This window comes from Gekko japonicus, unplaced genomic scaffold, assembly GCF_001447785.1.
Source record: "Gekko japonicus isolate JY-2015 unplaced genomic scaffold, Gekko_japonicus_V1.1 scaffold2936, whole genome shotgun sequence".
Classification (NCBI taxonomy): Eukaryota; Metazoa; Chordata; class Lepidosauria; order Squamata; family Gekkonidae; genus Gekko; species Gekko japonicus.
In genome coordinates, this window is record NW_015172101.1 from 148,146 (window position 1) to 165,267 (window position 17,122).

A 17,122-nucleotide genomic window follows, 5' to 3' on the forward strand; every position below is an offset into this window, starting at 1 on the left:
GACCTACCAGAGGCCCTGGAGAGCCTTCAGATTTGTCATAAGTAATAGAGTCAGCAAGGCTAGGCTTTCCATGCTAGTTGTTTTCCTTTCATTCCCATCTGGTGTGGAATCTGGGATTCAGTTCTACGTTAGATCAGACTGAGGATTGGCAAGCTGTTGGATCAGAATATGGGAATATGAAGCCAAGCAGCTTCTCTTGCCAACAGATACAGGATCTCTGTATTATTTAGACTGAGAGTCTGTTCTTTTTGTCACTGTATGGCATCTACCTGTTTTCGTAAGGCACTGGAAAGACAATAATACTTCAATGTGCATTATATGGAAGGGGGTATCAATGGCAGCCAAGTAGTAGCTGGGCAATCAAGAGACTTAAGTGTAACCAGCTGAAGGAAGGTGGTATGCGGGAAGCATGAGTTTGTGTGTGCCTTGTATAGCAAGAGAGGTAAGAGACAAGGAGTCTTGCTGAAGGAGATAAGGTGTTCCATGTATGAGGCTAAGGCAAAAGAGGCCCGTATAGGTGGCTGCTCAGAAGGTTCAGATCCCATATCTTATTTATTTATTAAATTTCTAACCTGCCCTCCCGCCGAGGCGGCTCAGGGCGGCTTACGTAGCATTTTAAAACCAGCATACAGAGATGGAAGCAATGAGAAGTGCCAAGGGGGACAATTTGAAAACTTCTTGAGTCAAATTAAATTGTGGACATTGGTGAGATATGGTAAGGCTTGGTTAGCTAAGAACTCAAGAGCTGTAAAGCATACTAGTGCATGCCTGACCATGAGAAAACTTTCAGAAATGGGAGAGGGGAGATATGGGAGGATTGATAATTAAGCAGTAATTTTTGCACTTATGATGTTTTTCTTGTCCCTTTCTGTGCTTTGTTGAACAATTGGCTTGTAACCCCCACCCTTTTGTCTAATATATTAAATATTTGTTAATATTCCCTGCTATTCCTTATACTGGAGGCCAGTTTTTTTGTACTCTAGGTGTAGAAATTGCCATAACAATATTAATATAAGTGTGTATTGCTTCTGAGATGGCTTCCTCCTTAGAAACCAATAAAATTATCTTATCTAAGCACTAGTTCTCCACATCAATTAAGCATATATTGCGATTGCAGGAAAGAATTTGAAATTAGTCAGCTGAACTCCAGGATTGAGGATGAACAAGCCATAGTGATACAGCTCCAAAAAAAGATAAAAGAACTTCAGGTAATTACTCATATTTCTTGTTGGATACATAGGATAATGTGCAGTTAGAGAACTTTAGTTTCTGAGCAGACTGTTGCATCTGAACTTCAGATTCTTAGAAACCATTGCAGAATTATTTAAGGAAAATAAGAAGTGCCCTCCTGTAACAATGTTTGTTTAGTCCAGCATTCTATTTCCAATGGTGATCAGTCAGATGCTTCTGGGGAAGCCCACAAGCAAGGCACGAATGCCACGTGTCTCATGTTGTTTGCCTCCAGCAAAGGACATTCAGAGGACTACTTCCTGCAAATATGAAAATACCATGTGAGTCTTATGGCTTGTAGACATTTATAGACCTATCCTCCATAAAACTGTCTAATTCCTTTTAAAGCCATCCCTATGAGTGACCCTCACTGTGTCTTATGACAGTGAACTAAGAGCTGGGAACCATCAGTGAACCACAGCAGAGTGTTAAATATGCAGTTTGGAAATTTCTTCCCTGTAGCCTGATCTCTGTAAACTCTCATGGTCTTGAGCTGGCCAGTTTCCCCATCATCCTCTAGGATTTTCCACTCTTTAACTAATTCGCATCTGCTGTCAACATTCCATGTCTCCTAGAGCTAATTTAGTCCTCATCATGCCGCTAAAAAGGATTTCTCCCCCTATTTTGGTTATTATAACTATAAATTTCTGCATATGTAAGGCCTTTTCTAAGTATGCAAAAACCCAGTCTTGTCTGTAGGTGGCTTGGTTTTGCTGCTTTCATGATAGGTACAGTCCATTTATTTTATTAGGCTTTTTACATTTAGAAAGCTAAAGGAAGATTATAAATGTAAAATGTAAAATCCAACACAAAAATAAATGTATATAATATCATAGGTGCATTAATATGTTGAAGTCAGATGTGGTAAATACAGGTTTACATTTCTTTTCTTTTTTTTTAGCCCCCGGAGGGAATTTTTTATTGATTTTTTATCACTACAAAAAACTACAACAGAAAAAAGGGAGGAGGGAAACTACACATACAGGAGAAAGTAAAGTACCCACTACTATCTAAAAACCCAAGAGAGGAGATCCTCCAACTAGCTTTAATACATCTAGTCTTTTCATCGGTCCCGTTCACACGAGGGGATTTGGGCCAGTTGCGGGACAGTTCGGGGGCGGATCAAAGCAGCGCGATCACACCACAACATCTGGGAAGCGTCCTGCTTCCGTGCCCGAACTGTCCCTTTCCCAGGACCATCGTTGTTCTTTTTATGAACTGTGTCAAACATTTAAAACCTTTTACTCTCACAGTTTACATTTAACTGCCCAATAACAGTGCCCCCAATCATCCCCAAGAACCAAAGTTCTCAAAGGCACAATTCAGAGTCCTTCAGCCTTTACTTCTTTTCTCTTCTCTTCCACAACTTGTAGGGACTTTTTGGGGCTGCTGCCCCCTGCTCAGACAAAGATCCCTCGCCAGATGAACCAGATGAACCAGTTTCCAGCTCGCCACTGGACCTACTGTCCTCTTCTTTTTTCTTGTCCTCTGACCTTCCCAGCTGTTCCTTTAGGAATTCTTGAGCTTTCAGAACAGAGTCAATCTTTTCCTTCTTCTCTTTGATCTTAAATGTTACGCCTTCTGGAAATAGCCATTTATATCCAATTGAATTTGTTTAGAGAAAGAGCACAAGTTCTTTATATTTCTTTCTGCATTGTCTTACTTCAAATGGAATATGCTTTAGCGTTCTCACAGCATTCTCCCCTGCCTTCAGGGGCATTGCCGCTACTGCTTTCAGGATAGCATCCCTGACATGCCTCTTCGAGAATCTTTCTACAATTTCCCCAGGCAGATTATTTTTCTTTATATATCCTGAATATGACCTATAGGCCACATCCATATCGTTGAGTAGCAAGTCTGCCTTTATTTCTGTTACTGGGGCAAGTAGTTCGCTCATAAGTTCTTTAAGATTCTCTCCTTTGTTCTCTGGCACCCCCTGGAAGCGCAGGACCATATTGGCCTTATCCATTTGTACTTGAAGCATTTGATCTTCCAAAGAAGAGGTTTTCTTTTCCAATTTTTGCACTTTCTTCTTCACTTTCTGCGTTGATTCAGCCACTTCCTTTACTTTCTCAGCATCCAGGATCAGATCAGTTATTTGAGTTTGTTGCGCAGTAATGCTCTGTGTTACCACGGACATCTGCTCTTTGAAGTTATTCAGCTGTTCCAGTAGAGGGCACATGAACTCACTGGTCGTTTCTGGCTTAGGGGACTCTAGTTTCGTTTTCAAAAGCCTTTCTTTGTCTTTGTCCCTCTTCCCCGCCATCTTTTCCCCGTTTGTTTACTTTCGGAAAGTTTTTAAAAGTCTCTGAATATGCGCTTGGCTGCTTAGCTCGATTGGGTAAGTACTTCTAGGCAATTTAAATCGCGTTTCTCTTCTGCTCCCCCCCTTTCGCTCAACAGTTTATGTGCATGGGAGGCGTCCCCCCCCCGCTCACTTTTCCCGTTCCTCGGAGTAGGGTAGGGAGAGTCTTTTCTTTCAAAAATCGTTTCCCAGTTGACTCACGTTCATAGTTGGCCTTCCGACCACGCTTCTTTCATCATTTTTAATGCCCGATCTCCTGCGCTTGACCCGGTTAGCTTCACTTGTACCATTCGGTCTCTCGGCTGGAAGAACCACTGGAGCAAAGGGGCGCCTGGATTCTCTGGCATTCCGCCATCGAAGAGGCTACCCCTCAGAGCTCCTTGGCCAGGGTCCCTTCACCGGGCATACTCATTTGCATATGCCACACCCCCTGGTATCACCGGAAGTGTGTCAGAAGGCAACACCCACTGCTCAGGCTCCACTGGACTGTTTTGGATTGCTAGCTGTGGGGGGGATGCACAGATCATTGTGCTCCTCATGGCCCAGGACTGCTGGGAGCAGGGGGCGGGACTTGTTGTATTTGCCCACCCCCTGGGCTCTTTACTGCCGGAGCTCCGCTCCTGTGCACTCCTGCAGGAAATGACCCCTGAATGGTATGAAGACATGTATGGAACCTTATTCTTGAAGGAAACATGTTGTGAGTCTGGTGATTTTAAATGGATATTAATGCTTATGGAAAGAATTAGAAGAAAGTAAACAAAAGATACAAAATGTCTTTTAGATATGATATCCATATCAAAAGGCAAAGCGTCTACCTTTGAATGTGATGTCATATGTTTCAAGCTCCCAGGGGCATGTTAGTTAGTAACCTCAAAGGAAACTGCTCTGAACTGCTGGATGAGTCACACTGGCTCTGAAGTTTACCCCCAAAAAAGAACTCTTTCAGGGGAAAAAACCCTTCATTTTCTTGGCTGCTGATCTGTAGAGACTCAATGACCTCATTGGGTTTGCAGCTGCCAGAATTGCTGTTGGTGTCCTTCTGTAGAGTATGGGATGGCCATTAATAATTTTGCAACATGTTTGTTGACCAGAGGGAGAATGTGTGACTAATCAGCTCTGACAGTTCAAATTCAGAGGTGAAACATGGAAAGGGGCCATAACAGTTTGAAGTTACCCTGTATCTTTATTCTATTCCCCTCATTTTAGACTGGTGCAGAACACTCTTCATAAGAAAAGTCACAACTTACGTTATCCTCCATCTTGTTTTGATGTATGCCTCTTCTTTACACCCATAACTATGTGCCTGATGTCTTGTGGAGGTGGTGGTACATATATTACCCAGTTGTTTTAGTACATAACTAAGGGGTTTTCAGCTCTTAATATTCATACATGGGTGGGGAGCTAACATATTCATTTTGAATGTGAGGATCAAAAGTTATCATAAAAGGTACTTAAAAAATGGTGCCCACATCTTTAAAGGGAGAATTGGTGAAGTTTAGGGTGTTGCTATTATGTAATGTTGCCCTGCTTTATAGGCCCGCATAGAAGAACTTGAAGAAGAGCTAGAAGCAGAAAGAACTGCCAGAGCAAAAGTGGAAAAGCAAAGGTCAGACTTGGCTCGAGAGCTGGAAGAGCTGAGTGAGCGGCTAGAAGAGGCTGGAGGAGCCACTTCAGCACAGCTGGAGATGAACAAAAAACGGGAGGCAGAGTTTCTGAAACTGCGGCGGGACCTCGAAGAAGCCACGCTGCACTATGAAGCCACTGCTGCCACACTGAGGAAGAAGCATGCGGACAGCATGGCAGAGCTTGGGGAGCAGGTGGACAATTTGCAGAGGGTCAAACAAAAACTGGAGAAAGAGAAGAGCGAGCTGAAGCTGGAAGTGGATGACCTGTCATCCAATATGGAGCAGCTGGTTAAGGGAAAGGTAAAAACTCTGGATGGTGACATAACTGCCATCAAATCTCCTCTGTCTTCATTCCGGTAATCTTCACAGTGGAGAGTAACATTTGAAGGCCTTTTCCATATACCAAGTTTGCACGCCATGTCATCTGTTTGTGTCTAGATCTCCATGCAAATGAGTTTAAACCAATACATGTGGTGCAGGTGTTTTAACATTGGCAGAAAGCATTACTACAAATACATACAACTTGTTCTGGTCCATTTGGTCAGTAACTGGGCAATATCCAGAACAGAGTTTGAGTCCAGTGGCACCTTTGAAACCAACAAAGTTTTATTCAAGGTATAAGCTTTTGTGTGCATGCACATGAAAGCTTATAGCTTCAATAAAATTTTGTTGATCTTAAAGGTGCTACTGGACTCAAACTTTGTTCTGCTAGTCAGTATCCAGTTTGATATATAAAAAGCAACCCACAGATGGCTTTGAGAATGAAGCTATTCTTCCACAGGTAGCTAAAGCGAACATATTTATTTTAGAAAAATGAAGATGGGAATTTGTCCCTCTCAGTACAATCTTTTGAAAAAGCTTCCATTGTACTTATCTCAGAAAAATGATACAAAGAAGAATGATAGAATATTCCTATGGGGATATTTACTTTTTTCCAGTATTAGGACGAATCTGTTAAGAAGCATGATCTGGCAGCTCACGGATCTGTTGTTCTGCTTAAAGCTAAGTGAGATTTTTCCATGAAAGCTCTGCTGAAGAATTCAAAGCTGTTATTAATTAAATGACTGATACTCTTCCATCTGGCCACCCACTACTATTGAGTAGCACTATTTTTTAATGATTCCAGTAAATAAAATGAAAGTAGCACAAAAGGGCCTATGTATAAAAGCATAAATTGGTACTTAAAAGGACTTAATGTTAGCTGGTTCATCCCTCGGTTTCTGTGCTAGTATTCTCATTGCTTTTATTGCCAAGGTTTTTCTTTCTGCTTGCACAAAACAAGTGTGCCATTATTACTCTTTGTAAGATTGTCAGAGATTAGTCTTAAGGGAGAAATGAATGAACGATGCATGTTGTCTGGGATACGATACGATAACCTTTGTTCCCATTCCATTAGGCAAACGCAGAGAAACTCTGCCGCACTGTTGAAGACCAGCTGAATGAGGCAAAAACAAAACTGGAAGAGATGACTCGCCTGGTGAGTGACCTCACTGCCCAAAAAGGAAAGCTGCAAAGTGAAAACGGTAGGTTGGACAAATGGCTATCAAAAACAAGGAAGCATGTCAGAACCATAGTTACTAGTTAACTACACCAGTAGCTACTGTACCAGTTACTGCACCAGTGGTTACACAGAACATGCCTTTCCTTTCTTTCTCTTGCTCCTTTTTCTTTGATTCATGTGATATTTTGGGTCAAACTATGCATTACACTTTACATGAGTTACCAATGGGGACGGCAGCTGCATTGCAGCACCAAGTCCCCGACCCCGATAGCAGTTCCTGTGAAAAAGCACAGTAAGGCCCCAGTCAGACTGGGCCTGTGGTGCAGGAGTAGGAGAGGATCCTGCCTTCACCCATGCTATTTTTAGAAGCCAAAACAGCACAGAGGGAGGCAGGAGCCACCCCCCTGCACAGTTCCAATTGGAATTGGGGCCCAGCTGTGCTGTTATGTAGGAGTTGCCACTGGGGTCTCATAGCTGCAGTATGGCTACCACTCCTGCTCATGAGCTCATGTAAAGTGTAATGTGTATTGTGGAACTTAGCAGTACACAAGGTAGGGAGGAGGGGAGAGAGACAGGGAGCATTCCTTCTTTGCCCACCCACCTGGTTCTCTGGACCTGCCTCTGAATCTGCAGTCAGTCCATACAGTGGCATAATGACCCAGTTTGGGCACATCACACATTGAGTGTGTGATCAGATCGAGGCCATCAAGCTCACAATCATGTAGGAATTTGTTCCCATTAGCTACCACTAAATGGCCACAAGGATATGAAGGAAAGGTTTACTCTGGCCCCGGTCACACGGGAGGTTTTGGCCCGGAAGAGGGATGGATCGGGGGCGCAGCAAACGGGCACAATCACACAGCAACATCTGGGAAGCGGCGCGCACCCGTCCCCGATCCGTCCCTTCAGGTCGAAAACATGCATTAATAAAAACCTAGGAAAAAGTAGCACCTACCTGAAACGCCGCAGCAAGCGTGGCCGTGGGATCACCGGCGCACCCGTCTTCAGGAGCATTTGAGGCTCCCGGCCGAACTGTGCATGCGCACACATGCGCAGCCAGCTGCCTCGCTCTCCCTTCCATGGCTCCCCCCCCACGTTGCTGCCTGTGTATATTTTTTTCTGCTTCCACAAGTGTTGCAGTTGTTGGGAGAGAAGGAGTTTCTGCTTTTATAGCGCATGTCGGAGTGGCTCCCAACATCTGCTGCCTGCCACTGCTGATATGAATTAGATCATTCAAAGGAATTTTGTGTTGCACAAATGTGCTGTTCTTTCTACATACGTTTTACTCATTGATAGTTTATTCACATTCAACATGTGCCTGCTGCTTTCTGTTATCTTTCCCCAACTGCTGACTATTTCCCCCCCTGAAATGGTTACATTATTTTTATTAGCTTCCTGAGACTGAAGCAACAAAGTGGCTGACAAAGTTGCCCACTTAGATATGCAGGAATTCCTTTTAGCGATTTTTGTCCTTATAAAATCATATTTGTGACAAGGATTTGTGGCAAGAGGACAACCAGCCTATTGAGATGAAAGCTGCTCTGCAGCCATTCTGAAATGCTGCAGGAATCATGCAGTAAACCCTTAACTAAAAAGTTGTCTGAGTATTTATAAGAAATACAGGTGCAAAACAGATGCAGTAGCAGAGTCCGATTTGGGATATAGAGTAGGACCAGTCTGGTCTGGTCTTAATTCCAACCTTCCCCCTTATAGCTGGAGGCAGTCAAACTGGCCCCTTCACACTTACTAATAGAAATTATATGCAACTTTTGTAAGACAACATGTTGTACTCTCACTGTGAGAAAAGACTTTCTTTTCTTTTTTTGGATCCCCCTGAGGGGAATTTTTTATTGATTTTTTGCAAACTACAAACTACAACCGAAAATATAGGGAGGGGAACTACATCTAGGGAAAAAGAAAAAAGACCCACTAATAACTAAAAACCCAAGAGTAGGAGATCAATACATCAGCTTAACTCAATGTTAGTTTTAAAAAGCTATTAAAACAATGAACATAGTCGGCTATGCTAGGTTAATTATCTTTTAACTATTCATTTAACTGCTTAAAGAAACCCCCTGAGCATTCCAAAATCATTTCAGAGTTTTCAGGCACAATTCAGAGTCCTTCAGCCACTATTTATTCTTCTCTTTTCTAATCCTCAATTTATATGCACTTTTGGGGGCAGCCGCCCCCTTTTCAGAGGGTGAGTCCTCGTCCAAAGACCCTGAGCCTAACTCGTAATCAGATTTGCTTTCTTCCTCTTCCTTCTTGTCCTCAGCTGGCTCCCCGAGCTGTGTTCGCAGAAAATCACGTGCCTTAAGAACAGTTTAAAGTGTTATCGTGCAGTTTGAAAATGTTGCCTTCTGGGATTAACCATCTATAACTGATCCCATTTGTTTGTAAAAATAGGATTAGTTCTTTATAATTCTTTCTCTACTTTCTTATGTCAAATGTCTTTTAAAATCCTGATGTTGTTGTCCCCAATTTTCAAGGGAGTTCCCGTAGTTGCTTTCAAAATAGAGTATCTCACATGTCTCTTCGAGAATCTGACTACTATTTCCCCAGGCAGATTATTTTTCTTGATGTATAAGGAATAGGACCTGTAGACCACATCCATCTTACTGTAGAGATATTCCGCTGTCAAATCTGTCATTGGGGCTATTGCTTCACTCAGTTATTGCTTCAGATTCTCTCCTTTAATTTCCGGGACCCCTTGAAACCATAGGATCAAATTAGCTTTCTCCATTTGCAACTGCAAAAGTTGTGACTCTTCCGTGGCTTGCTTCATTTCCAGCTTTTTCTTAATTTTTTTAGTATTGGCGTCCATTTCCTTCACCTTCTCCCCCATTTGCTCCGTTGCTTTTAAGGATTGAGTCGATTGTAGCTGCTGTTAAGCCAAACTCTGACCAATTACTGACAGTTGTTGCTTAATACTGGTCATCTCATCCAGCAGAGGGCGCAAGGAATCTGCCAACATTTTTGAAAGCTCAGTGGTCTCTTCCATTCGAGGACTACCCACTAGTTTTGCTTTCAAAAGTTTTTCTTTCTCTGGTTTCTTCCCTGCCATCTTCTTGGATTTGTTTACTTATCGAAAAGTTGCTAAAGTCTCTGATATTCGTCCAAATGCTTATCTACGCTCTGGTAAGTCTCTGAAAGCAGTTTCAAATGCTTAATTTTTCCACTCCCCCCTCTTTATTCCGTGTTTTTGTTCATGTGCATGGGAGGGCCCCCTCCCCCGCTCACTTCCCGTCACTCTTTAAGGGGGGCAGCTTTCTTTTTAAATCTTCATACTCGCTTCAACTCGACTCACAGTTTGTTGTTGGCCAACCGGCCTTGCTCAGCATCAGGTTTTTTTCACCCCATCTCCCACGCTTGTCCCGGTCAGCAGCACTCGTACCATACAGTCACACAGCGGCAGGACCTTCGGGGTGGTGGAGCGCCTCAATTCTCCGGCATCGCGCCATCGAAGAGGTCGCCCCTCAAAAGCCCCCTGGCTAGGAGCCTTTTACCAAGGCTCCGGGGGGGTCGTAACTCGTCGCACCCCCTCCTACATGCTAGTGTGCAGTTTGCATCCCTGGGACGTCTGGGAGATGCATCTGCCTGCGTGTCGCCATAAACCGGAAGTCAAGAAAAGACTTTCATAACATATTGCAAATTACAGTCTTGGCCAGTGCAGGTTTCACAATTTCATTACATACCCAACTGAAGTAAGGATCTCCTTAAGCAATCTCCTTCCTTGTTGGTTATCAGATGCCATGCATTTGAAAAGACTTTCATAACATATTGCAAATTACAGTCTTGGCCAGTGCAGGTTTCACAATTTCATTACATACCCAACTGAAGTAAGGATCTCCTTAAGCAATCTCCTTCCTTGTTGGTTATCAGATGCCATGCATTTTCCACTGCTTTTCACTGTGTCCAGAGGACTCTATTGAGTACTCCTTTTGTGAGCCAGCGTGGTTAAGAACATAAGAGAAGCCAATGCTGGATCAGGCGAATGGCCCATCTAGTCCAACACTCTGTGTCACACAGTGGCCAAAAATACCTGGTGCCATCAGGAGGTCCAGCAGTGAAGCCAGGACCCTAGAAGCCCTCCCACTGTTGCCCCCCCCAGGCACCAAGAATACAGAGCATCACTTGCCCCAGCCTGAGAGTTCCTATCTATACATTGTGGCTAATAGCCACTGATGGACCTCTGCTCCATATGCTTATCTAAATCCCTCTTGAAGCTGTCCATGCTTGTAGCCGCCACCACCTCCTGTGGCAGTGAATTTCATGTGTTAATCACTCTTTGGGTGAAGAAGTACTTCCTTTTATCTGTTCTAACCTGACTGCTCAGCAATTTCATGGAGTGCCCACGAGTTCTTGTATTGTGAGAAAGGGAGAAAAGTTCTTCTTTCTCTACCTGCTCTATCCCATGCATAATCTTACAAACCTCAATCATTTCACCCCCTCAGTCATCGTTTCTCCAAGCTAAAGAGCCCCAAGCGCTTTAACCTTTCTTAATAGGGAAAGTGTTCCAACCCTTTTATCATTCTAATTGCCCTTTTCTGCACTTTTTCCAATGCTATATCTTTTTTGAGGTGTGGTGACCAGAACTGTACACAGTACTCCAAATGAGGTCGCACCATTGATTTAAGAGTGGGCTCTCACTTGGAGAACTGGGTGTAATTCCCCACTCCTCATGAATCCTGCTGGGTGACCTTGGGCCAGTCACAGTTCTCTCAGAACTCTCTCAGCCCCACCTACCTCACAAGGGGGCTGTTGTGGGGAGAAGAAGGGAAGGCAATTGTAAGCCGCTTTGAGACTCCTTAGGGTAGAGAAAAATGAGGTATAAAAACCAACTCCTCCTCTTTCTTTGTCAGTCTGTCTTTCACACAATGCTGTCTAACCTGAGCCCTAATTCCCTCTTCTTCCTCCTCAGGTAAACCTCTGCATGTTATTTTTATTTACTTAGAATTCTGTGGCACAGCACAGTCCTCTCCTTTCCCATTCCTTGTCCATCTGTGTTAGTTGAGGGTGATTATAAATATTAAGAAGTTTGTGTTAATTATCTTTTCTTGGGATAACTATCTGGCAGGTGAATTTACAAGGCAGCTGGAAGAGAAAGAATCACTTATAAGCCAGTTTTCCAGAGGGAAGCTGTCTTTTACTCAACAAATAGAGGAACTTAAAAGACAGCTTGAGGAAGAGACCAAGGTAATTCTCCCATCTGGCTTGAAACAGCCTACTCAGTTTTAAGATTTTGTCCCTGAAATGGAGTGGAACTGCATATTTTAAGTAAAAGCAGTAGAATTACACCGATTTATGCACGCTGAGGATTTGGTTCAGTCTGTAATGGCCAACGGAAAGCCACTGGGAATAAAATTGAAACACTAAGGCGAAGCATTAAGATAGTCAGTGTGATAGAACAGAATGTTGATCTTGAAAAATCTAGATTGCGGAGATTCAGCATTACAGAGACAGTCTGGGATGCAGTGAAACGGGGGAGGCAACAGAGTTATGTTCTGTGGGCTGCTTGCAGAAAGACTCCATTGTATCCAACCCAGTGAAAAACCACCTCACATACATGTCATTCAGGTGCCCTATCATAGCTACTCTGTCCACCTTTGTGTGTGCTAAATATGGTCCTCCTGCCCTTCAGTCAAAGAATGCTCTGGCCCATGCCCTGCAAGCTGCCCGCCATGACTGTGACCTTCTGCGTGAACAGTATGAGGAGGAGCAGGAAGCTAAAGCAGAGCTGCAGAGAGCACTCTCCAAGGGCAATGCAGAAGTGGCTCAGTGGAGAACTAAATATGAAACTGATGCCATCCAAAGAACTGAAGAGCTAGAAGATGCCAAGTAAGTGGTACCTTTTCAAATGAGAATTTATTTATTTTATTTATTTTATTCTATTTATACCCCACCCTCCCCACAAGTGGGTTCAGGGAGGCTTACAGAATTGGTACCCAGTACCATAAAACCATACAAAGATTAAAACATTCCAAAACATTTAAAACAATCGAATAAACAAGATCGTGGCGAAGCAGCAGGACTTTATCTGCAAAATAGCTCGCAAAAGCCTCACAGCCAATATCCAATTCCCTAGCATTTGGTCTGCCCTGAGGCAGCTGTTAATGACCGAATGGTTCTAAATAATTGTGCCGAGCGCAAGCTAGCAGATGCAACCGTGGCCGTGTAGAATTGTCTCTTCATGGCTTTGATTGCCACCTCATAGGATCTCGTAAACGTCCTATAAGATGCTCTTGTTGCCTCGTCGCGAGTGTGCCACCACCGTCTCTCTAGCCGTCTAAGTCCTCGTATCATCAGCTGGAGCTCCTCGGTGAACGAGGACGCAGAGGGGGTCGGGAGAAATCTCGTTGATGGACGCTGAAAGCCGACTGTGCCAGTCCTTGACAAGCTCATCTAATGAGCCGCCAGGGGGCATGGGATCCTACAGAGCCATCTGAAGCCGCTGAGGGTCCATTTGGCTCTGCAGGCAAGACAAAATACGCTCGCCGTCCAAACAGGGTGGGGGTGACACATTCACCTGGGCCTTCAAGGCAAGGTGGTCCTACCATGGCACTGCTGAGGCAGTAATCCGGTCCACTGTAACCCCCGCCGCAAAGATCATGTCAAGCATATGCCCGGCTTGATGAGTGGGGGCTGTTACAAATTGGGTGAGTCCTAGCGCCGCCATGGATGACACCAGGTCCATCGCTGGTACAGAGGCCACATCATCGGCATGGACATTGAAGTCACCCAAGACTATCAGACTAGGGGACCTCAATGCCCAGCCCGACACCGCCTCAACTTGAGATGGCAGGCTGTTGGCTGGCGCGTTGGGTGGACGGTACACCAGCCAGATAGCCAAACTCTCCCCGGCTTCCCACACGAGTCCTGAGCACTCGATACCCTCAAGCGTCATCGGCGGGAGCGCCCTGATGGAGTAAACCTCCAGGATAAATATCGCCACTCCTCCCCCCCGCCCCACAGTCCGTGATTGGTGGAGGATCGAGAACCCGGGCAGAGCTAACTGGGAGAGAGCTACCGTCTCCCCATCTTGCACCCAGGTCTCGATCACGCACACCAGATCTGCTCCCTGTTCAAGCAAAAAATCCTGAAGGGTAGAGGTCTTATTATTTATGGATATGGCATTGCACAGCACCAATGTCAGAGGGGGGTCCTTATTCCCAGCCCGTCTGCCAGTCACTCTCGGGATGGGACGCAGGCTGGAAGGGGGTCAAGTTTCTCTGTTTCTCCACTTCCTTCCCTTGACTTCCTGCCTGTTCCCACTGCTATACTTCCCCCACCCCAAGAGCACTGGTATTCCTAGCCCCATCGCCGCCATTACAGGTGGCCTTCGCAGTACCAACGCAATGCTTCAGGCCAACCAAGCTTGACATATGAACAGGGCCCGCTGTTGGAATGCCACTAAAGAGCTAATACTCCTCAACACCAAGTAATTCCTACAAAAACAAGCCAAACAACAAGTTCTTTCCCTGACATCCAGTCCCCATCCAGATGTTATTGCCTCCCCATCTGTTTATCCTCAGTTATTCTTTTGCTGCCCATATAATTAGGCTGACACCCTATGATTGCCTTTTTTCTTTTCCTCTATTTCCCCTTTATAGCCAGTAAAATTAAGTAAAGGCTAATAACCCAATTAATGGGACATTTGCATCAGGCTATCCGGCCTTACTTCCCTCACCATCGATTAATCAATCGCGGCCAGTGGGCAGTTAATCCTATTACTTTAAAATTACTAATTACACCTAAGAATTAATTGGAAGTTAAGAATAATAATATCAAAACCCCACCCCAATCAATTTAGGCAATAAACAGCCTAAATCTTCCTATCAATTTCATCAAATTACCTGTCATGAGGTGAGTCTGGACTGCTGCAATTCTACTGGTTTGCAGATGTAGAAAACAGCAGTGCTAGCATGCAGCCCACGTATCTTCTAAGAATGGTGATTCAGTATGACCTTGTTCCTGATTTTATCATATAACTGTTTAAAATGCCATTGAGGGCCCCATGAGGGGGCAGTGCAACTGCACACAAGTAGCATGAGGTACTGATTGGGCCATTAGATTTGGGCAGTAGCTAGATAGAATCCAGAATGGAAAACCAGAAATGTCAAGGGATAGTCCAAGTGTCAAAAACCAGGTCAAAGTCAAGACTGTATCATCATAACTTAGAAGTAAACGTCACAAGAAAATCTACAGGTTAGATGCCAGAAGATCAGAAGCAGACAATGCCAAACCATATCCTGGGTAGCAAGGTCATAAGAAGTCCACGGCATTGTGCCAGAAAGGGCAGAAACCTAAACTACAGAATCATGAACCAGGACCTGAGTTCAAAAGGAAAGCAAGGCTCAGTTAATAGAATTCAGGGACCAGTAGCCAAAAATTGTTTACTAGACAGAGCTCCAGCCTATCCTGGAGTTTTGTAGTTGCTTCCTGTCTCCAGTAGTTAATGAACGAGGTTCATGGGTGGGTGGAGCCTCTCTGAGAGACTCATGACACAATTTGTCTGGCGACATTGGGTCAGGGAACATGGGCGGGCGCCGGATGCCACCGGAAACGCGATCAGACGCCCGCCCTTGCCCCGCGGTTTCCGTAAACTAGTACCTCGGAGGTACTAGTTTTTTGCCGCGTGGTTTCGGCAGGAAGCCTCGTTTGAGCCACGGGAGTGCTACACTTCCCAGATGTGCCGGTGAGATCGCGCCTGGAAAACCCGCATGTCTTCCGTCTGACTCGCATGGCTAATGTTCCGTGTGACCGCAGCCTTAGTTACTCAAGTGCTGAAGAGCCCCTTTTGGATTGTGACTATGGCACTGGGGAGGAGGAGCTCCAGCCTTCCAAATGGCCCCAGGGAGGTATTTTTTGCTGTGTTGTGAGGTGCTTGGGTAAGTACATCAGTGAGTTGGGTCCCCCAACTGACTCATGGCCAAATCTATCATATAATTTGGCCCTGAGTCTCAAAGTTTCTTAAAGTCCCACAAACCGGTTAATCCCACAGCCTCAGTGGCTCACCACATGGGGCACCAAAGATCTCAATCCTTGGGTCATCAATTCATATCACCAAAGGTCTTTCATCCTACTAAATTGGGCTTTATTTGTTTAAAAAGTTCCTCCTACATATAAGGAATTAAGAGATTTTTTTAAAATCACCTTTTTGTTGAAAATTCCAAAAAAACCCAACATGTTTTCATCTGACACAATATCCCAACTTTGTTTCTTGCTATTGGTGCTTTTTGCTGAGTGACCTTTTTTGAGCAACCATAGCTCCATGTATTGTTAGGTTCAAAGAGTGAAAGGGATGGTTCAGCAAGTTTAATAAACAGAACTACCCAGGTTATTTTTGTCATTGATGAAGCTGTCTCCGGTGACAATCAAAAAATTATATACACTTCCAGTCACCAAAGCACAGTAGAAGAGACATGCTCAAATTGGTGCCAACATCTTGACTGAGCATGTCAGACCAAATCAAGTTTGGCCTAAGACTCACATGCATGCACACATTTGATATTTTGTTTCCTGGCCTCTGTGGCCAATGAGAAAAGTCCTGTTACTTATGGGTATGGTTGTCTCTTCCCCTCTCCTTCCTTCCAGACAGCTGCTGGCCAACCCACTTGTCAGGCAGGTTCATTGCTGGCTGACAGTGCCTTGCCCTCACTATTGCTTGACTCTGCCTCAGCAGGACCCTATCTTCTGCTGTTGTCACCATTAATGTCTGTGGTTGGCGACAGGACTCAGTTGCTGGAGTCAGGTATGCCAGTGGAAACACCACTACACTCCTTTTCCTACTGCTACCCACTAACTGTGCTGCCCAACCCAGGGAGGTTGTCCCCAGAGGGGCTGTTGTGGTGACGGCAGCCTTCTCTGGGCCCCTCCTACCCAACCACTGGCTTGGTAAGTCTGGAGAGAGCTGTGAAGCTAGACAGCAGTGTGAAAAAGCTACCGGTATGCTGTACCAGTGCATGCCATCACAAAAATTGTTCTGTTAACTGAATCACTGTAAAGTCTGACAGGTGCACTCAGAATCTTTTGCAATGTCACATGATAAGCTGGAGTGCAATTTCTAGCTTGCGTGCAATTGCACCTCAGTGTCTTCTCCAGTACCGCAAAGTATCGCAGGATATTTTGCAGGCCTAAATATGGCTACACTGCACAATGTGAGTATCCCACCATCTTTTGTAATATCTCAGTGAATTCTCTGTACACATTCTAAGAATTGTACCCAAATATGTTCTCTGCACATTGCAAGGAATTCTTGGGTGCACTTCTAAGATTGTGTGATGCAGTGGGTCAGCCCATTGTGCCGGCATCCTGTATGACAGGGGTCTTTAACTTGGTGCCCACGGGCATCTTGTTGCCTACCAACATGCTTCCTAGTGTCTGCCAAGAGTATTTAGAAAGTGGGTGAGGGCCAGGTGGGGCTTTTGCCCAGCAAGGCTTTTGGTTGGTCATTGGAAG

General features: G+C 44.7%; 1 protein-coding gene across 1 annotated transcript in view; it reads left to right on the forward strand.

Annotated features, from left to right (window-relative positions):
* LOC107118586 (myosin heavy chain, cardiac muscle isoform) overlaps positions 1-17,122 on the forward strand; it is a 115,638-nt gene that overhangs the window by 73,265 nt on the left and 25,251 nt on the right. Inside the window, exons 25-29 of the mRNA XM_015420948.1 lie at positions 1,118-1,208; positions 5,071-5,460; positions 6,557-6,683; positions 11,742-11,860; positions 12,306-12,502. Coding sequence (XP_015276434.1) covers positions 1,118-1,208; positions 5,071-5,460; positions 6,557-6,683; positions 11,742-11,860; positions 12,306-12,502 — 924 coding nt within the window. The remainder of the gene's footprint in view (positions 1-1,117; positions 1,209-5,070; positions 5,461-6,556; positions 6,684-11,741; positions 11,861-12,305; positions 12,503-17,122) is intronic.